The 18737-nt window shown below is 43.9% G+C and overlaps 1 protein-coding gene across 1 annotated transcript in view; it reads right to left on the bottom strand.

The window, feature by feature from the left end:
- Window positions 1–17912, bottom strand: part of Mcm6 (minichromosome maintenance complex component 6) — a 32101-nt gene extending 14189 nt beyond the window's left edge. The window contains exons 1-10 of the mRNA XM_004668154.2: window positions 17782–17912; window positions 12170–12316; window positions 10341–10451; window positions 7067–7316; window positions 6152–6317; window positions 5626–5771; window positions 4862–5012; window positions 2077–2218; window positions 1549–1690; window positions 374–481 (exon numbers count right to left, since the gene is read on the bottom strand). Coding sequence (XP_004668211.1) covers window positions 374–481; window positions 1549–1690; window positions 2077–2218; window positions 4862–5012; window positions 5626–5771; window positions 6152–6317; window positions 7067–7316; window positions 10341–10451; window positions 12170–12316; window positions 17782–17894 — 1476 coding nt within the window. The 5' untranslated portion in view covers window positions 17895–17912. The remainder of the gene's footprint in view (window positions 1–373; window positions 482–1548; window positions 1691–2076; window positions 2219–4861; window positions 5013–5625; window positions 5772–6151; window positions 6318–7066; window positions 7317–10340; window positions 10452–12169; window positions 12317–17781) is intronic.
- Between the last annotated feature and the right edge of the window lie 825 nt (window positions 17913–18737).

The raw sequence follows: 18737 nt of genomic DNA, 5'->3' as shown, positions 1-18737 counted from the left end.
CTTCTCTCTCTCCCTGTCTATCGTTCTCAAATAAATAAATAAAAATAAGCAAAAAAATTAAGATAAAATGCAATTAGTACACTAACATAAATTAAAAATAAATAGCTGGGCATGATGGAGCATGCCTTTAATCCCAGAATTTGGGAGGTAGAGGTAGGAGGATTGCCATGAGTTCGAGACCACCCTGAGACTACATAGTGACTTCCAGGTCAGCCTGAGTGAGCTAGGATGAGACCCTTGAAAAACCTTGAAAAACCAAATTCTCAGGGCTGCATTACATGTCTGAGTGATGACTCTCATCGGGTCATTTTCTCTAGGGCTGCATTACCTGGCAGCGCTCCGACTATACTGTGTGGGATCAAAGTGCACATACCTTCACTCCTGCTTTAGTGATGGATATGGTCTGCTGCTCCATAGCCTCATGAATAGCAACCTGGTCCCGCAAGTCCATCTTATCAAATTCATCAATGCAGCACACACCCTGCAACCCAATAAACCCGCCATTAGGACACTGCCTTACAGGACAGGATGCAGCACAGTGGTGTGTTTGCTTAGCATGTGTGAGGCCAAGTCCCTTAGGTTCAATTCCCAGTGGGGGGTGGAGTGGGGAGGGAAAGAAGAAACGAAGACAGAAAAACTGCCTTGCAGATATAATAAACTCACTAATTTTGCTACCAGAGATTTTTTTATTCTCCAGACAAGTAGATGCTAGCATTCCCAATTCTACCCCCCCCCACTACTGGGGTTTGAACTCAGGGCTTTGCACACACTAGGCCAGTGCTCTACCACTGAGCTCCAACTTTAGCCCTAATTCTCTTTTAAGTAAGACTGTTCAGGTCACGGGAGATGGCTTAGTGGTTAAAGGTACTCGCTTGCAAAGCCTGTCAATGCCGGTATTCTCCAGTACCCACATGAAGCCAGGTGCAAAGTGCCACATGAATCTGGAGTGCCCATTCTCTCTCTCTGTGCTTGCAAATAAATAAATAAATAAATAAATATATTTTTTTAAAAAGCATCACAGCAGTCCCAACTGAATCTAGATAGTGAAACTGACAAAAAGCCAGACACAGTGGCCCATGCCTTTAACCCCAGCACTTAGGAGGATTGATGTAAATTCCAGGTCAGCCTGGGCTAGAGTGAGGCATCCTGCCTTGAAAAAACCAAAAACCAAATTATATACTAACGGACAGCCTACATAAAAGAGCTATCTTTTAAATAGAAAGTGCAGGCCTCCACTGGTAGAGTAGGGGCACAGGCAGACGTACATGTGATGGATGTGCAGTGCGCACGCACGCAAAGGCTAGAGGATGGGCTCTATCACTGAACCTGAAGTTGCCATTCTTCCGGTCACTGGCGGACCAGTGAGTCCCAGTGAATCTCCAGTTTCTAATATGCACAGAACTGGGGTTACAGGTGTGCACATCCATGGGTACTAGGGAACTGAACTCAGGGAGAATAAGATCCTTTCAGGACACAATGCTTACAAAGCACCTCTCAGCCCCAGGAATTCTAACTTCTTTATATCCAAATAGTATAAAATGTTCTTACATTGTCTGCCAGCATCAAAGCTCCCGCTTCAATGACAAACTCATGAGATTCCTCATCTCTCACAACAGCTGCTGTCAAGCCTGCAGCACTGGAGGCTTTGCCACTGGTATAAACAGCTCTGGGGCTGAATTCTTCCACATGCCTGTCAAGAGTATCATATACAGACTCATTAATATAAGCATACAGCACCGTTTCCAAGAATTAGCAGCTGATAGGAGCTATACATTTGTTTTTATGAGAGAGCAAGAGACAATTGGTACGCCAGGGCCTTAGCTAATGCAAATGACCTCCAGGCGTGGGCACCACCTTGTGCATCTGGCTTACATGGGTTCTGGGCAGTTGAACCTGGGCATTCGGGAGATATGAGTTCAAGGCCAACCTGAGACTACATAGTTAATTCCAGGTCAGCCTAGACCAGACTAAGACCCTACCTCGAAAAACAAAAACAAAAACGCTCTTGATGGGATCCCTCTCCAGCTCTAATCGAGCCATACTGACTGCGTAACAACTTGGGAAGCACACACTTACTTGAGAAACTGGCTCTTAGCTGTACTTGGGTCACCAACAATGCAAACATTTATGTCACCTCGGAGTGAGGTTCCTTCCCCTGTTGTCTTTGGAACACCACCAAACAGCATCAGCAAGACACCCCGTTTTACTTCATCATTACCTGGAATGAGAGGTTATGTATGAAAAATTCATTTTTAATGCAAAATTAAAAATTCCACAGAGCTACAAAAGCATGTTTATGAGTAATACAGCAGAAGCAATTCAAGTAAAGGATTAGATTGGGACAGACAAGACCTGGTTGCTGATTTTAGTTCTTGCCTTCAGACTCACTCACCAGGCACTGTGGCAGCATCTTCTCCCATACAGGTGCTACTTGTCCATGCCCACCATCCTGAGAGCCTTCCTTTACCTATTAAGAGACCTGCTTCCTACATGAAGCCTTTTCCACTGCCTTAGCCCTCAAGATCCCCCACCCCACCCTGGCCATAAATAAACCACTCTCACTATTGCACATCATATTTGTAAGTTCTTTTCTTTCTGGTGGCACTGGAGATAGAAATCAGGGCACCATGAACGTCGGACAAGCATTCTACAACTGAGCTACAGTTCTTCCTAATGACAGCTCAATTTCCACTGAGAAGGGAATTGGGATAAGGAAATTTAGAAGCCCCTGCCCATAAGTTATGTCCTATACTGTAATAAACTTTGTTGTTTTTACAAGGTAGGGTCTCGCTCTAGCCCAAGCTAACCTGGAATTCACTATGGAGTCTAAGGGTAGCCTCAAACTCACAGTGATCCTCCTACTTCTGCCGCCTGAGTACTGGGATTATAAGGGCATGTGACACCACACCCAGCCTGTAACAGACTTTTTATTGGCTGTGTTCTGTAACTGTACAGTCTTTTGTGCTGTTTAAGTCTAACACTGTAGTTTTTGTAGTGCTTCAAGGCCATGATCTGTATTGCAGCTCCTATCCTGCACTGTACACCACCTTATGCTTCTTTGTATCTCCATAGTCCAGCTAAAGGTATCTGTCTGCTAACCATTTTCCTGTTTCTATAAAACTTGCCTATTTCATACTCAAGGTTGCTGGCACTAGGGCAAGGCTCTGAGACTTAACAATAACACTAATTTAAGGTAAGGTATATAAGCTCTTAACTACCAAGAATCAGGGTTCGGGCTTCAGAACTGATTCTCCTGGACCCATGCTGGCGAAAAAAGAAACTGATTTTCTCCTCAGTTTCCCACATCACCATCAGGAATCTCAGGGTATGGTTCAGGGTATTTTCTTTGTAGATCAACACTGAGTAAATACATGTTAACTGAACCAATATGGCTAAGATGTTAAATATAATTTATAGCTGCTTCTTTTTTAAAAATATTTTTTGTTTATTTTTATTTATTAATTTGAGAGTGACACAGAGAGAAAGACAGACGGGGGGGGTGGGGGGAATGGGTACATCAGGGCCTCCAGCCACTGCAAATGAACTCCAGATGCATGCGACTCCTTGTGCATCTGGCTGACATGAGTCCTAGGGAACCAAGCCTCAAACTGGGGTCCTTAGGCTTCACAGGCAAGTGCTTAACTGCTAAGCCATCTCTCCAGCCCTATAGCTGCTTCTAAGAACTGTCCACAAATTCAATACATAAAATGCTATGCAAATGTTTGCCAACCATCCCTTAAAAACCCATTCTACAAACAAAATTCTTCAGTTTAAGACTTATGAAACAAAAACGTGTTGAGGACATGATAATTTTCAAATAATCCTCCTTTGAAGAGAAAGAACCTTATTCTCTTCCTGCTAAGCGGGCAACGGACTTAGTGACTTATTATTTTAAACTTTTATTTATTCATTTTCGAGGAGAGATGGAAGACAGACAGACAGAATGGGTACGCCACTGCAAACAGCCTCCAGATGATTGTGCCACCTTGTGTATCTGATCTTATGTGGATACTGGGGAATTGAACTCTGGTCCTTAGGCTTTGCAGGCAAGTGCCTTAACCACTGAACCATCTCTCCAACCTTTTTTAGGGGGTGGGGAGTGGGTTTTGAAGTAAGGTCTCACTCTAGCTCAGGCTGACCTGGAATTCACTATGTAGTCTCAGGGTGGCCTCAAACTCACTCAGATCCTCCTGCCTCTGCCTCCCGAGTGCTGGGATTAAAGGTGTGCATCACTATGTCCAGCTTATGCACTGTGTTTTATACAGCTATCTAGATAGCTCAGGTTGTCTTCAGCTCGGCACTAAACGTAACTCTGCTGTAAGGCCAGATTACATCACTTTTACATGGTCTACCATTAAATCATTGGCATTTTTAAAAATTCTGTTGTTTTGTTTTTGAGGCAGTGTCTCACTATAGCCCAGGCTTACCTGGAACTCACTCTGTAGTCCTAGGCTGGCCTCAAACTCACAATGATTCTCCTAACCTCTGCCTCCCAAGAGCTGGGTTTAAAGACATGTGCCACCACACCTGGCCATTAAGCAATAAAGTGTTAAGTTTAATGCATGAAGTATGTCATGCCAAATAACTGCTACCACTATTCCTTTCCAGAATATTTTCATGATCCCAAACAGAAACTGCCCACTAAACAATAACTCTCCAATTCCTATATCCCTGATAATTTGATTCCTATGTTTTTTTCTGTGAATTTATTTTAAGCACAAATGAAATCATGCTTTGGTGAGTACAGCAAAGAACAGCAGAGTGAGAAACTTTGCCTCAAATGAGGTGGGAAGTCAAAGGACTGATCTGAAAGGTATCTTGACCTCCACATATGTGTACACAGATGCAAACAAACTCTTACCATGTATAGTAGGGAATAGGCTGGTACAGAGATTGTGGTATAAGTTCTTATCTTGACTCATTTCAAACACTTTTTCCCACTCCTTCACAGTCATTTGGTTCTTAATGGTCTCAGCTGTCTGTTCCTCATCTCTGAGCTCTTTGCCTCCAAACTGAGAGGTAGAGAAACAAAGCGGGGGAGGGAGGAGGAGCAGAGACAATGTAATGGGGAAGAAACTTTATTACAAAACAGCTTTATGATACTGACTGTAACATAATTAAAAAAACTTGTAAGGCAGGCTTCAAGACACTTAGGGTTTGCTATTTGTCCAATGAAGAAACAAGCTATCACCGTTGTTTGACACCACCATGAATGTGGACATTCAAGGATGAGCCATGGGGAACTTAACCACCGCCATGAACGTGAAGATGGGTGGGTCTTTCTCAAGCTGCCATTTTATTAAATCTCACCACTAGGATTGGGGACACAGTTCCCAGCTCGCCTAGCATGCCCAAGACTCTGGGTTTGGGATGGAGAGATGGCTTAGTGGTTAAGGCGCTTGCCTGCAAAGTCAAAGGACCTAGGTTCAATTCCCAGGACACATGTAAGCTAGATGCACAAGGTGGTGCATATGTCTGGAATTCATTTGCACTGGCTGGAGACCATGGCATGCCTATTGTCTATCTGGACCCCCTCTCTCAAATGAATAAATAAATAAAGACTCTGGGTTTGATTCCCAGCACAGAAAACAAGCAAACCAATGAATTAAGTCAAAATTAGCATACCCTTGGGTTTGTTGGTGCCACACAACAGGCAAGGAAGACCAGCCTGTATGAAAGGTCCCTGACACCCAGGGCCCGGAGCCCTCGAATGCCTTCTGTCTCATAGCCATCAACACCGCTCACTCGAGAGTTAGTTTCTGCACGCGCTCCTGAAAAATTAAATAGTTCAAATATAAGTAATTTATTTTTACTTATTAGCGGGAGAGGGAGAGAGAGAATGGGCATGCTAGTCACTGTAAACAAACTCCAGATGCAAGGACCACCATGTTCATCAAAGAAACAAGCTATCACAAGCTTCAAAGGGCAAGCGCCTTAACTGCTAAGCCATCCCTCCAGCCCTAGTTCAAAAATTAATAAGAACCAATCTGCTTAAATAATACAAAGTTAAAACAGCACCTTTTCTAGTAAAATCAATTTTTTATTCTCTTCCTACTTCCTCATCCGGCTTTCTGATTAGTAGCCAAAAAGATGTTAAGGAAGGTGTGAGAAGGCAGAAACCTTGGTTAAATCCAAGCCATGAGTAACTGACCTGGTGTGCTGAGCTTGGAGACGTCAGGCACCACAATTAGTGTCCCTGTGAAGTCACACTTGTCGCCAGCCTGAGCTGACTCTACAGCTTCAGCCCTCAGGATTACCTCTAAACTACGCGGGATGCTTCCTCGGGGAAGCTCAGCTTGAGTCTCCTGAATACGAACCTGGAACCAAGGCAAACGATATAACCCAGAATGGGAACAGAACCCCACCCATTTCTTACAATTGAAACAGAAGCTACATATGTCAATACATGCTAACTAACCCTCTGTAGGGCAATTTAATAATTAAGGGTGGTGTCAATGAGTGTTTCCTGCCTGACAGCAAAGCAGTAGGCTTTGGGTACCTCTGGAAATACTTGAGACATGGTAATGTAGCCTAGGCTGGCCTGAAACTTCAGATCTTTCTGCATCCACTTCCCGAGTACTGGGGTTATATATCATGTTCTTTTAAAAACGCCAGGTCAGCCTGGACTAGAGTGAGACCCTACCTTGGTGGAAAAAAAATACCCAAAACAAAACCATAAAGTCTTCAAGTCCTTATGCTTATGCTGAATGTCGTGGTACACACCTATGTCTATAATCCTAGCACTTAGTGGAGGCAGGAAGACAGTTAAACATATAAAAATTCAGCCTCAGTGGTTATCATGAGGAACTTTAATACTCAGCACATAAAAAGCCAGGCGTGGCTGTATCTATCTATAACTTCAGCACTGAAAGGAGTAGAGACAGGGGGACTGCTGGGGCTTGGTGGCCAACCAGCTGTGGCCTCCACAGGATGCATGTATCTGCATAATACACACCAAAATGAGTAAAAAAAAAAAACAACAAAAAACTGAGCCTCACATTTAAATAGATAAGGGCTTAGAAATGAGTTATAGAAGACTGAATCCAATGTAAACAGGAATAAATACCTTTTGAAAATCAACAAATCTTGACTTGTTTGTGTCCAGCAGGAATCTCCTCCTATTGGCGCACACTGGGTTGCGACAGATGTTTGGCTGCGTGTACTTGAACTGCTGTTCAACATCCTTGATCACCGTCTGGCAGTCCAGGCACAGGAATGTACCACTCACTAGCTCTGGGTGAACTGGGTGGGTGCGTACCACCTGCCCACTAATACGGGTAAGCAAGCCAATCCTGGATGAGGTGAGTTCTCGGATCCTGTTTACACATAAGTGGCCCTTAGTAAATATCCTCTCCACCCCACCCCCCTTCAGTGCTAGGGATTGAATCGGTGGCCTCCCACATGCTAGACAAGCAGTACGCCACTGAGCTACAGTCTTAGACCCATTTCCCATCTTAGTTTAGTAAACCTAAGAAAATGTTGTTTTAATGAAAGTATTTAATGAAAAGCATACTTTGAAAAGAACAGCTGGAAGCCGGGCGTGGTGGCGCACGCCTTTAATCCCAGCACTCGGGAGGCAGAGGTAGGAGGATTGCCATGAGTTCAAGGCCACCCTGAGATGACAGAGTTAATTCCAGGTCAGCCTGGACCAGAGTGAGACCCTACCTCGAAAAACCAAAAAAAAAAAAAAAAAAAAAAGAACAGCTGGGGGCTGGAGAGATGGCTTAGTGGTTAAGGTGTTTGCCTCCAGGACCCACGTAAGCCAGATGCACAAGGGGACACACGCATCTGGAGTTCATTTGCAATGGCTGGAGGCCCTGGTGCCCATTCTCTCTCTCAAATAAATAAAAGAACTATGCTGGGTGTGATGACACATAGCTTTAATCCCAGCACTCAGGAGGCAGAGGTAGGAGGCCAGCCTGAGACTACATAGTGAATTTCAGGTCAGCCTGGGCTAGAGTGAGACCCTACCACTAAAAAAATAAAAAATAAAAAAAACTGAGGCAATTTCCTGGACTCTTCTCTAAGAATGATTTAGTTAACATGTCCATTTCTAAATTGAGTTAACATGTAAATAAGCAAGGGCCTAGAAACACAATAAAACAAATGAATATAAGATATGACACCAAAGAAATAAAAATTAAAATTGTACAATAAAATGATTCCATTTTGTTTTATACATGAAAATACAAAATTTTGCTTACTACTATTTCTAAAAATATATGTTACTTTCATAATAGTTATAGGACTTTTATATTCAGAAATACTACTGTTACTTTACAAACACATTTTATACCAAACAACGTGGAAATATCATAAAGTTATTTCAGTGGTGTAAGTTTTCACAAATTCAAGTTTGAAAAGAAGTGCTAAATTTTTCCCATAAATGTATTCTTTATCTGCTAAAGAGATGTTTCAGTTAGACATTTAAGCTGAGAAATTAAAAAAAGTCTCAAGATTCATGAATTCAAGGTTTTCTAAAAGGACCATAAGAATAGACTGTGATGGTTTGATTCAGGGGTCCCCCATAAATTTGCATGTTCTAAATGCTAGGTTCCCAGCTGATGGAGACTGGGAATTAACGCCTCTTGGTGGCAGTGTATTGTTGGGTATTATAGCCCGTTTCTCCCTGCCAGTGTTTGGCACACTCTCCTGTTGCTATTCTCCACCCAATATTGGCCAGAAAGTGATGTCCACCCTCTGCTCATGCCATCACTTTCCCTGTAGAGGAGCTTCCCCTCTAGTCTGTAAGCCAAAATAAACCTTTTCTTCCCACAAGCTGCTCTTGGCTGGGTGATTTCTGCCAAGAATGCAAACCTGGCTGCAACACAGATAATACTAAGCATCCTATGCATTTCACTTACTTCACATCTCTATAGAACAATGTCTCTCCAGGGGTTAGGGAAATGGCTGTGGTTAAAGGCATTGCTTGCAAAACCTGCCAGTCTGGATTTAATTCACCAGTACCCATGCAAAGCCAGATGCAAAGTGGTGCATGCATCTGGAGTTCATCTGCAGTGGCAAAAGGCCCTGGTGCACCTATTCTCTCTCTGTTTGCACATGAATAAAAGCATTTTATAAAAAGAAAGAAGGTGTGCATGTGCCTTCACGCCACACAAAACGCACAAACACTGCCTAAAACATTTCAGCTCAGATTCAAGTCTATTGTGTGCTGTGAATTTCATTGTTTTTAATGGATATTCAAACTTTTCTCATAGGAACATAATGGTTTAATTATGGAAAACGGAGACTTTTAATATTCTCCTGTTATTCTTTAGCATCTAAGTATCAAATTACTACATCTTTGGATTGTGTTGTATTAGAATAGTGAATTTTAAAAATTGTTGCTTGAGTTGCTGACTTGAGTTTTGCAAAAGGTGATTCAGTGAATCTTGGTTTCGGATTAGGACAGATTTTCTAATAATTTAGGAAATGTGTCATACACACTTCTGCAATTTGGTAAGATGTGCTCATGTGTACCTACATTCCCAGCACTGACAATTATAAAATCAAAATATTGATCATCTCTGAAAGATGTTGAGGTTGTTCCATGTTGTGCAGTATCAAATATTCAGCCAAGATTTCATTCTATATGTCAAATAAGCAGCTCCACCTCACTTAGTATGCAAATTTGCTTTTAACTAGTAAAAGTATATGAATACCAAAGGAAAAAAAAAAAAAAGAAAGAAGGCTGGAGAGATGACTTAGTGGTTAAGGCACTTGCCTGCAAAGCCAAAGGACCCAGGTTTGATTCCCCAGGACCCACGTAAGCTAGATGCACAAGGTGGTGCATGCATCTGGAGTTCGTTTGCAGTGGCTGGATGCCCTAGCACACCCATTCTCTCTCTTTCTCTTTCACAAATAAGTAAATAAATAAAATATAGAAAATGAACTGTCTCCAAAACTAAACTTTCTCAATAACTAATTATAGCTTTTAAATAAGCCAATCTGACCTGGGCATGGTGACACCTGGAAGAGAAGGCCAGAGGATTGTGACTTTGAGACCAGCTTGGACTACACATAATACCTTGTCCCCAAAAGGTCAGTGCACACAAAACCCATGGCCTTGGACATGATAAGTATAGATACTACATTCAGCAACAACTGCAGTCCCAGGCTAGCACTTTAGAGCATCTATCTTTTATGCAGTTTTTCTATAATTCTTGTCACTACCAAGCTTCCAATTTTATAGCAAGAAATGATTTTCATGATTTAAGTACAAAATCTAAGCCAAAAGACACTGTAGATAAGAAAATTGAGGCCTAGCAAAATAAGAGTGATTTCTGTAATGCCAAATAACCAGCTATTAGCTTTTTTTTTTCCTTCCAAAGATTCCTTACTTATGTCTAGTAGGTAGGTCCTGGAATGCAACATAAAAGTCCTTGGCGAAAGGAATCTCTTTCCGGTCTTTGACAAACGTCTTCAAAGCCCGACACAAATAAGGGTAGACTCTGAAAAACAAACATGAAGCCCAGTGACATCTTACAGCCCAAGTTTGCTTTCTTCATGCTTGCCAATAGCAAGACTAAATAATCCTACCTGGTCCCCATTAAGCCTGAGAACTTGGGCTGGAGAGATGGCACAGGTTCAATTCCCCAGTGCCTATGCAGAGCCAGATACACAAAGTGGTGCATGCATCTAGAGTTTGTCTGCAGTGGCAGGTGGCCCTGGTGAGCTCACAGTAACTCTTTCTGTTTGGCTCTCTGCGTATCTATCTCATAAATAAATAAAAGTATTTTAAAGACCTTAGAACTACTTAACTGTAAGATACTTCTGTCATCTACTTTAGGAGCCTCTTAAGTATCCCCCATCCCACCACAAATAGAAATAACAAAGATTAAGTGCTGTATTGCAGTACCTACTGTCTTTCTTCATTTAGTACTCATATGGCAGACCAGTCTTCCGGCCTGACAATTCTACCTGCATAATTGCCTTGCCAGTACTGTGCTCAGCACAGTTTTATGTGGGCAGTTTACAGACTCGTATTTGGTCAGTTGTCTCCATATTTTCCTCCGTACACTTTCCCAATAAGCTGTTGCTTATCTCTCAATCACTGTTGATGGCCAGCTATGAGTAGAATCTTTGAGAAGAGTCCTCCATCTCCCAACCCATAAGGAAAATGGGACTGTACTTCCCCTGCCTTAGATTGTGACTTTCACAAAGTTTAATGTCTACATTTATAAATCATTTGTTTAGTTCAAATGCACATAAGGATTTATAAACAACTGTTTCTTGTCATATATTATTAAAAACAAATAATAAAAACCCAAACACAATGTCTAATCACAGTATTTTTACCCCTAAAATGCTGAGCCATTAAATGTTTCTAGAGAATTTTATATGAAAAATCATGTTAAACTGTTAAGTAAAAAAGGAAAAGATGCTTTATCTTCCACAATATACCTAGAGAAATATCAAAACCCAGTTGGGCATGTACCCTTAATCCCAGCACTCATGATGCTGAGGTAAGAGGATGGCTATGAGTTTAGGTCAGCCTGTGAATACATAGTGAATTCCAGGTCAGCCTGGGCTAGAGGGAGACCTTACTTTGAAAGTAATAATAAACAAACAAACCAACCCAAACAAAACAAAAACCAAGCCCAGTGAGAACCTTACAAGACTACACTTGTAGACTTGAGAGGCCCTTAGAAGTTTGTCCCAATAGTCCTGCTAACAGTGGCCACTCACGCATGGTGAGATTACAAGCATACAGAGATGACTGATTCTACTCTTGTTCATTTTAAAACAGGGACGTGTTACTTTCACAACCAGAAAAAAAATTCAACGAGCACAGTGTTACTGCTCTAAAGATATCCTGAAGGTCACATAGTGCTATGTGGCCAGCTGTCCAGGAAGGCGAGTCAGGAGGGTCTGGGCAGCATAGTGAAATCCTGACTCGAAGAAAAAACAACCCCGTGCAAAACCAGGACTTTGTAGACACTTTCCCAAAGCAGCTATTCCATAGTAAGGTGGAACAGGAAAGGATCAAATAAGCAATACAGCAAGAAAACTAAATGCCAACACAAAAGCCTAGATTAAGATCACAATAGCACTGAAGGGACCACTGGCTATCAAAGGGCTCCCCTTGAAGAAAGTAACTGTGGCATCCAGCAAGGGCTGGCTTCCCAGCATCCCTGGCTATTCAAAGTGAGGATGAACACACCCATACCTGTAGAACTCTTCCTGGATGGTAGTGGAGAGTTGCTGGTTAAACTGCTCCAGGTCTGCAAAACTCACAACCAATGTGTTTCTCTCAGGTCGAATTAGCTCCTCTGCTAGCTGCAAGTACTTAACCTCTCCATCGCTGCCTCGGAACCTGTGGACACCAAGTCATACTAACTTAACTCAGGAACTACGCGAGAAAGGAAAAACAAGCTCAGACAAAATGCTGTGAAGATTAAATGAAGGAATGCCTGTAATGATTTGTCTCTACAATGCCTGGAATATTGGGAAAGACGAGAATCTTTGGATTTTAATCTCAATTTGTGTTTATGAATACAGTGCACTGTGTATGTGTACAGACACATGCACACCACATGGAGGCCAGAGTAGACACAGGACATCCTCTTCCAGTGTTCTTCCACTGTTTCTCTGAGACAACTTGTCCCTGAATGGAGAGTTGCCATTTTTGGTTAGAATAGCTGCGAGTCCCAGTGATTCTCTCGCCTCTGCCCTGCTCAGGAATGGGTACAGCCTTGTGTGGCCATACTTGTTTTTTTTTTTTTTTTTTGAGGTAGGGTCTCACTCTGGTCCAGGCTGATCTGGAATTAACTCTCATCTCAGGGTGGCCTTGAACTCATGGTGCTCCTCCTACCTCTGCTTCCCAAGTGCTGGGATTAAAGGTGTGAGCCACCATTCCTTGCTTAGATTATTTTATTTTTTAAATTTATGTGACAGCTTCCATAATTGTAGACAACAACCCATGGTAATTCTCTCCCTCCCACCACTTTTCCCTTTGCAACTCCACTCTCCATCATACCCCTTCCCCTCTCAATCAGTCCTTTATTTTGAGGTCATCATCTTTTCCTCCTCTTATGATGGTCCTGGTATAGGTAGTGCCAGGCACTGAGGTCATGACTACCCAGGCCACCAGGCCATCACATACCTGGAGGAGAGTGCTGTAAGCAGTCCCACTCTTCCTTGGGCTGTGCTTGACTTTTCTATGGGTGCTGGGGATTGAACACATGTCCTCATGCTTGTGCAGCATGTGCTGACCCACTGAGCCCTCTCCCCGGCCCCAAACCTCATTTCTTAATTTAACATTTTCTTCTTCTTTTTTTGGTTATTCGAGGTAGGGTCTCTCTCTAATCCAGGCTGACCTGGAATTCACTATGTAGTCTCAGGGTGACCTCGAACTCATGGCCACCCTCCTACCTCTGCCTCCCAAATGCTGAGATTAAAGGTGTGTACCACTATGCCAGGCTATTTTTACATTTTCTAATCAACAGATTTTTTAAATTTATTTATTTATTTATTTGAGAGTGACAGAGAGGGAGGGAGGGAGGCAGGCAGAGAGCGAAAGAGAGAATGGGTGCGCCAGGGCCTCCAGCCACTGCAAACGAACTCCAGACACGTGCACCCCCTTGTGCATCTGGCTAACGTGGGTCCTGGGGAATTGAGCCTTGAACCGGGGCCCTTAGGCTTCACAGGCAAGCGCTTAACCGCTAAGCCATCTCTCCAGCCCGAATCAACAGATTTTTAAAAAATTGTTGTGTAGGGCTACAGTTAGGCATTTGCCTGTGAAGCCTTAAGACTCAAGTTCAGTTCCCCAGTACCATAGAAGCCAGAGCACAAGGTGGTGCATGGGTCTGGAGTTTGTTTGCAGTAGCTGGAGGCCATTCTCACTCTTAAATAAACAAATAAACAAGCAAACTGTTATATACAGTTAAGATCAGACAATGTTAAGTCATCTGGGTGTGGTGGTGCCCCACTTTTAATCCCATCATAAGGTAGGAGGATCACCATGAGTTTGAGACCAGACTGGGACTAGAGTGAAACCCTACCTCAAAAGTAGTAATAATTAATAATAATAATTAGAAAATGTTAGGGACTTAAGAGATGACTCAGCAGTTAAGGCATCTAAAGCCAGAGTTTTGATTCCTCAGTATCATCATAAAGCCAGATACACAAAGTAGTGCGTGTATCTGGAGTTTGTGGTAGCCAGGGTCCCTAGTGTGCCCATTCTTTCTCTTCCCTCCTTGCAAGTAAATAATAATAATATGAATGTATTTCTTTTTTGTTTTTCTCCTGTTTTTTTGAGGTAGGGTCTCAGTCTAGCCCAAGCTGACCTGGAATTCATTATGGAGTCTCAGTTAAACCAAGGCCAAGTGTGATGGCGCACAACTTTAATCCCAGCACTCCAGAGGCAGAGGTAGGAGGATAGCTGTGAGTTCGAAGCCAGGCTGAGACTGCATAGTGAATTCCAAGTTATTTTTTTAAAAAAAAAAGGGGGGGGGGGGAAACATGTGCACACAAAATAAAACTGGCAGTCTCTTTCCTAACTAGGCCAAACAGAATATATCATGCAAATATGCTTTCTGTTTTTTGGTTTTTCGAGGTAGGATCTCACTCTGGCTCAGGCTGACCTGGAATTCACTATGGAGTTTCAGGGTGGCCTCGAACTCACAGCGATCCTCCTACCTCTGCCTCCCGAGTGCTGGGATTAAAGGTGTGCGCCACCACACCTGGCTTACTTTCTGTTCTTTTAACATAGTATACAAATTAGTTTAGGGGCAAAACCAATTCCTTCTCCAGATACAGCAAGTTCTGATTCTTCTCAAACACTTATTGAACAGCAACCATGTGCAAAGCATCATTCCTGAGGTGAGGCGTCCAAAGGTGCTGACAATGGCAGAGTGGTTCCTGCTCTGTGGTTGGCATTCATGGGGGATCCAACTAAGAAGAGCAAGAAATGTGCTAATATAACACTGCCTACAGGAAGATCTAGAAAGATTTACACACATCAACCCAATAAAAAGTATTAAATTTTAAATTTGCCAGGCGTGGTAGTGCACACCTTTATTTCCAGCACTCAGCACTGGGGAGGCAGAAGTAGGAGATCACCATGAGTTCAAGGTCACCCTGAGACTACAGAGTGAATTCCAGGTCAGCCTGGGCAACAGATCCTGGTGGCGCATGCCTTTAATCCCAGCACCTGGAAGGCAGAGGTAGGAGGATCGCTGTTGAGTTCGAGGCCACCCTGAGACTCCATAGTGAATTCCAGGTCAGCCTGGGCTAGAGTGAGACCCTACCTTGAAAAACCAAAAAAACAAAACAAAACAAAAAAAAACAAAAAGCCAGGCACGGTGAGTGTCCACGACTGTGCACTCCAGTGCTGGAGGGCAGACAAAGGACACTGGGGCTCCCTGGTCAGCCATATCTAACCTACACCCTGGGAGTTCCAGGTTGAGTGAGAGGCTGTTCCAGAGAAGTGACAGAGGACACTAGACACCTTCCTCTGGCCTTCTTTGCACAAGTGCCCACACAGAATGTGCATGCCCTACACTGCATTCCAAAACTTAAGAAAAACTGGTGGTTGAGTATGGTGGCACAGACCTGTAACCCAGCCACACAAGACACAGGAGAACTACAAGTTCAAGGACTGTCTGGGACACTTAGGGCAGCTGTCTCAAAAAGTCAAAAAAGGATTAGGGATGTAAACTCAGAGAGTGGTAGAGTCCTTGACTAGCATGGGTGAGGAACTGGGTTCAATCCTCAATATAGTAAAACAACAAACCAACCAACACCCCCCCACAACAGGTGATGAACCACATGAGCGTGGACTGATGCTTGTTTTGGAAAATAAAACTGGGATGGGGAGTTTGAACTTTTTCCTTAACAGCAAGCAAAAGATGGTTTTGTGAGAGGAATTTTGACTTTTTAAAGTAAAAAGTACAGGAATCTTCCTTATCATTATCTCCATCAAGTAGCTACCAAGTAGAGAGAAGATACATGAGTGCTGAAACACTTACTGAAGCCCTTTGTGAGGTGATGTGATGAATGACAGTGTGGAGTAGCACCCACAATTTATAACAGGTATCTGGAAAAACTTAGGCCCTCTGGGAGGACAAGGGAAGAGACTGGTGCTGCCTGAAAGTTATTTGTGGGGTTTCATGAAGAGAGAATGGTTACCTGGGCTGTAAAGGATGAACAACTGTTAAAAGCCAAGAATAATATTGCCGAAAGCAGGCAAACAGAAGTCAAGTTAGATAGCAGAATTGCATAAAACAGAAGCATTATTTTAGTAAACAATAGGCAGATGAATAAATAAGCAAAATGTATGTATACCTATCTATACATATATGCAATGGTTTTTCAGCCTTAATAAGAAATTCAGCTGAGTGTGGTGGCACACACCTTTAATCTCAGTACTTAGGAAGCAGGGTTGGAGGATCACTGTGAGTTTGAAGCCACCCTGAGACTACACATTGAATTCCAGGCCAGCCTGAGCTAGAGACATTATCTCGAAAAACCAAAAAAAAAAAAAAAAAAAAAAAAAAGATAAGCTATATGATATGGTAAGCAAAATAAGCCACATTCACAAAGACACCTACAGCCACCAAATTCACAGTGACAGGGTGGAGTTTGTCAAGTTGCTAGGAAAAGGGGAGTGGGTCACTGTTTAATGGGTAGTTTTGTGAAAAGGTGGAGTTTTAAACATGAATTATGGTGGTAGCTGTCCAGGTGAATGCACTTAAAAGATGCCCCCCACAACCTTTTCTGAGGGTAGAGGGTCTTGCTCTATCTAGCCCAGGCTTATCCGGAATTCACTATATACTTTTAGAATGGCCTTGAACTCACTGTGATATTACTACTACTTCTGCCTCCTGAGTGTTGGACCCAGCTAAGATGCCACTTTTTACTTCACACTAAGACAAAGGTTAAAAAAGTAAAATTTTGTAATATATTGCCATCATTTTAGAAATGGAAAGCTTTTTGTAAGCTGTGTTAAGGTGTCTGCATTTCATCATGAGAGCAGGTCACTGAGGACAGTACTGACATGAACCTGATGAGGCCATGAGCAGAACACACAATGTTTCAGCCCCTAATGTAAGCACCTGGGCAGTGATCAAAGCACTTCCCCACACAGTCTTCACTGCAAGGGTGGCCGGGCTCCATGGCCCTGGCTACAGGCTGTGCCAGTTAGGCCTCCCATCAGAAACCATGCACTCAGAGCCCCAGTTTCCCCATAGATCACCAACGTCAGCAGGGCTGGAGATGTAGCTCAGTTGAAAGAGTGGCTGCCTATCATGCAGGAAGTCCTGGGTTCCACCCCCCAGCACAAATGAGAGAGATGTGCTAATGTAATACAATCAGTCCTGCCTACAGGAAATACCAGGAGATTCACACATATAAAATTTGGCATTGGAATTCACCCTTGAAAACTATTAAAAAATAAACTTAATCTCTCTGCCGCGTTCTCTCAAATAAATAAAAATAAATAAAATTTTAAAAAATGGGTGGCTGGGTTTGCTGATAGAGGACTGTAATAACAGCATTTAGGATGTGGAGGCTGAAGATCAAAAGTTCAAGGTCATCACTGGCTACATAATGAGTTCAAGTCCAGACTGCGCTACATGAGACATGTGTTATGTGAGAGATGGGGGAAGGGGAAGGCAGAGGAAAAGAGAGGGGTGGGAGAGGGGACAGGGTGAGGAAAGGAGGAAGAAGGGGGGGGCAGGAACGGTGATGGAGATAGAGGAGGGGACTGCACGGGAGAGGACACAAAAAGACAGGAGCAAGGCGCCGAAGGGCGCGCCCGGCCCGAGCCGGGCCACTTACTCCTCCAGGAAGTCCAGGAACAGTTTCTGGCACTTCTCGGCTACCTCGTCGCGGACCTCGGGGTGCTGGCTTCCGGACCCCGGCTCCGCCGCCGCGGCCGCCGCCAGGTCCATGGCGCTGGTCGGGACAGGGCCGCGGGCCGCACGCTACCGCTTCGCGCCGCCGCTCCGCCCCCCGCCCGCCCGCCCAGCCAATCGTGGCGCGGGAGCTCGCGGGTTTCGCGCCAAACTTGCCCAATGAGCGGCCGAGCCGCGCAAGGCCGAACCCGCCCACCCAGCCGCCGCGCGGGGATTTCGCGCCAAAGAGAAAGCTTTGGGGAGCTTGTGCGCGTGCGCAGTGCTCTCTTTGGGTTCTGCAGCGAGTGTAGAACATTGGCGTCTTGGTCCTGGTAGCCTTTCCAAACAGATTTCCGAGTGAGGATCTACGGGAAAGAAAAAGCAGTAAGATGTAAGCCTCCTCCCGAGCTGCGTAGTCCAGACAAAGTGCTCCGTGAACAGCGTAGAGGGAGTTTGCACGTTTCCGCTTCCTGCAGTGAAAGCTCTCCGTCCCTAGCCTCGAGCTCCATTGCTCCTCCTTCCTCTGCCTCCCGAGTGCTGGGGTTTACCTGGGTGTGCCACAAGGCCCAGTTTATGCAGTGTTGGGGACAGAACCCAGGGCCTCGCGCATGCTAGGCAGGCATCCTACCCACTGAGCTCTATTTCCAGACCTCTAGTGTATTTGTTTGTGTGCCCTCCTTCCTGTCTCTCTCTCCTCGCTCCCTCCTTTCTTCCTTCTTCCCCCTCCCTTTCTGGGGACTTTGTGTGGTGTTTTCATGTGTGTGCGGAGGTATGTGCGCGGAGGTATGTGCGCGTACACACACACACACACACAGGTGGTAGGATGCTGGCTGTCCTCTTTACCCCTCTTGCCTTATTTAACACTGGACTGGCTGACTAGCGATCCCGGAATAACCATCC

The sequence above is a fragment of the Jaculus jaculus genome, chromosome 5 (assembly GCF_020740685.1).
Source record: "Jaculus jaculus isolate mJacJac1 chromosome 5, mJacJac1.mat.Y.cur, whole genome shotgun sequence".
NCBI classification, from domain to species: Eukaryota; Metazoa; Chordata; class Mammalia; order Rodentia; family Dipodidae; genus Jaculus; species Jaculus jaculus.
The sequence above is the reverse complement of the archived record's forward strand: the minus strand, read 5'-3'. Positions and strand labels throughout refer to the sequence as shown.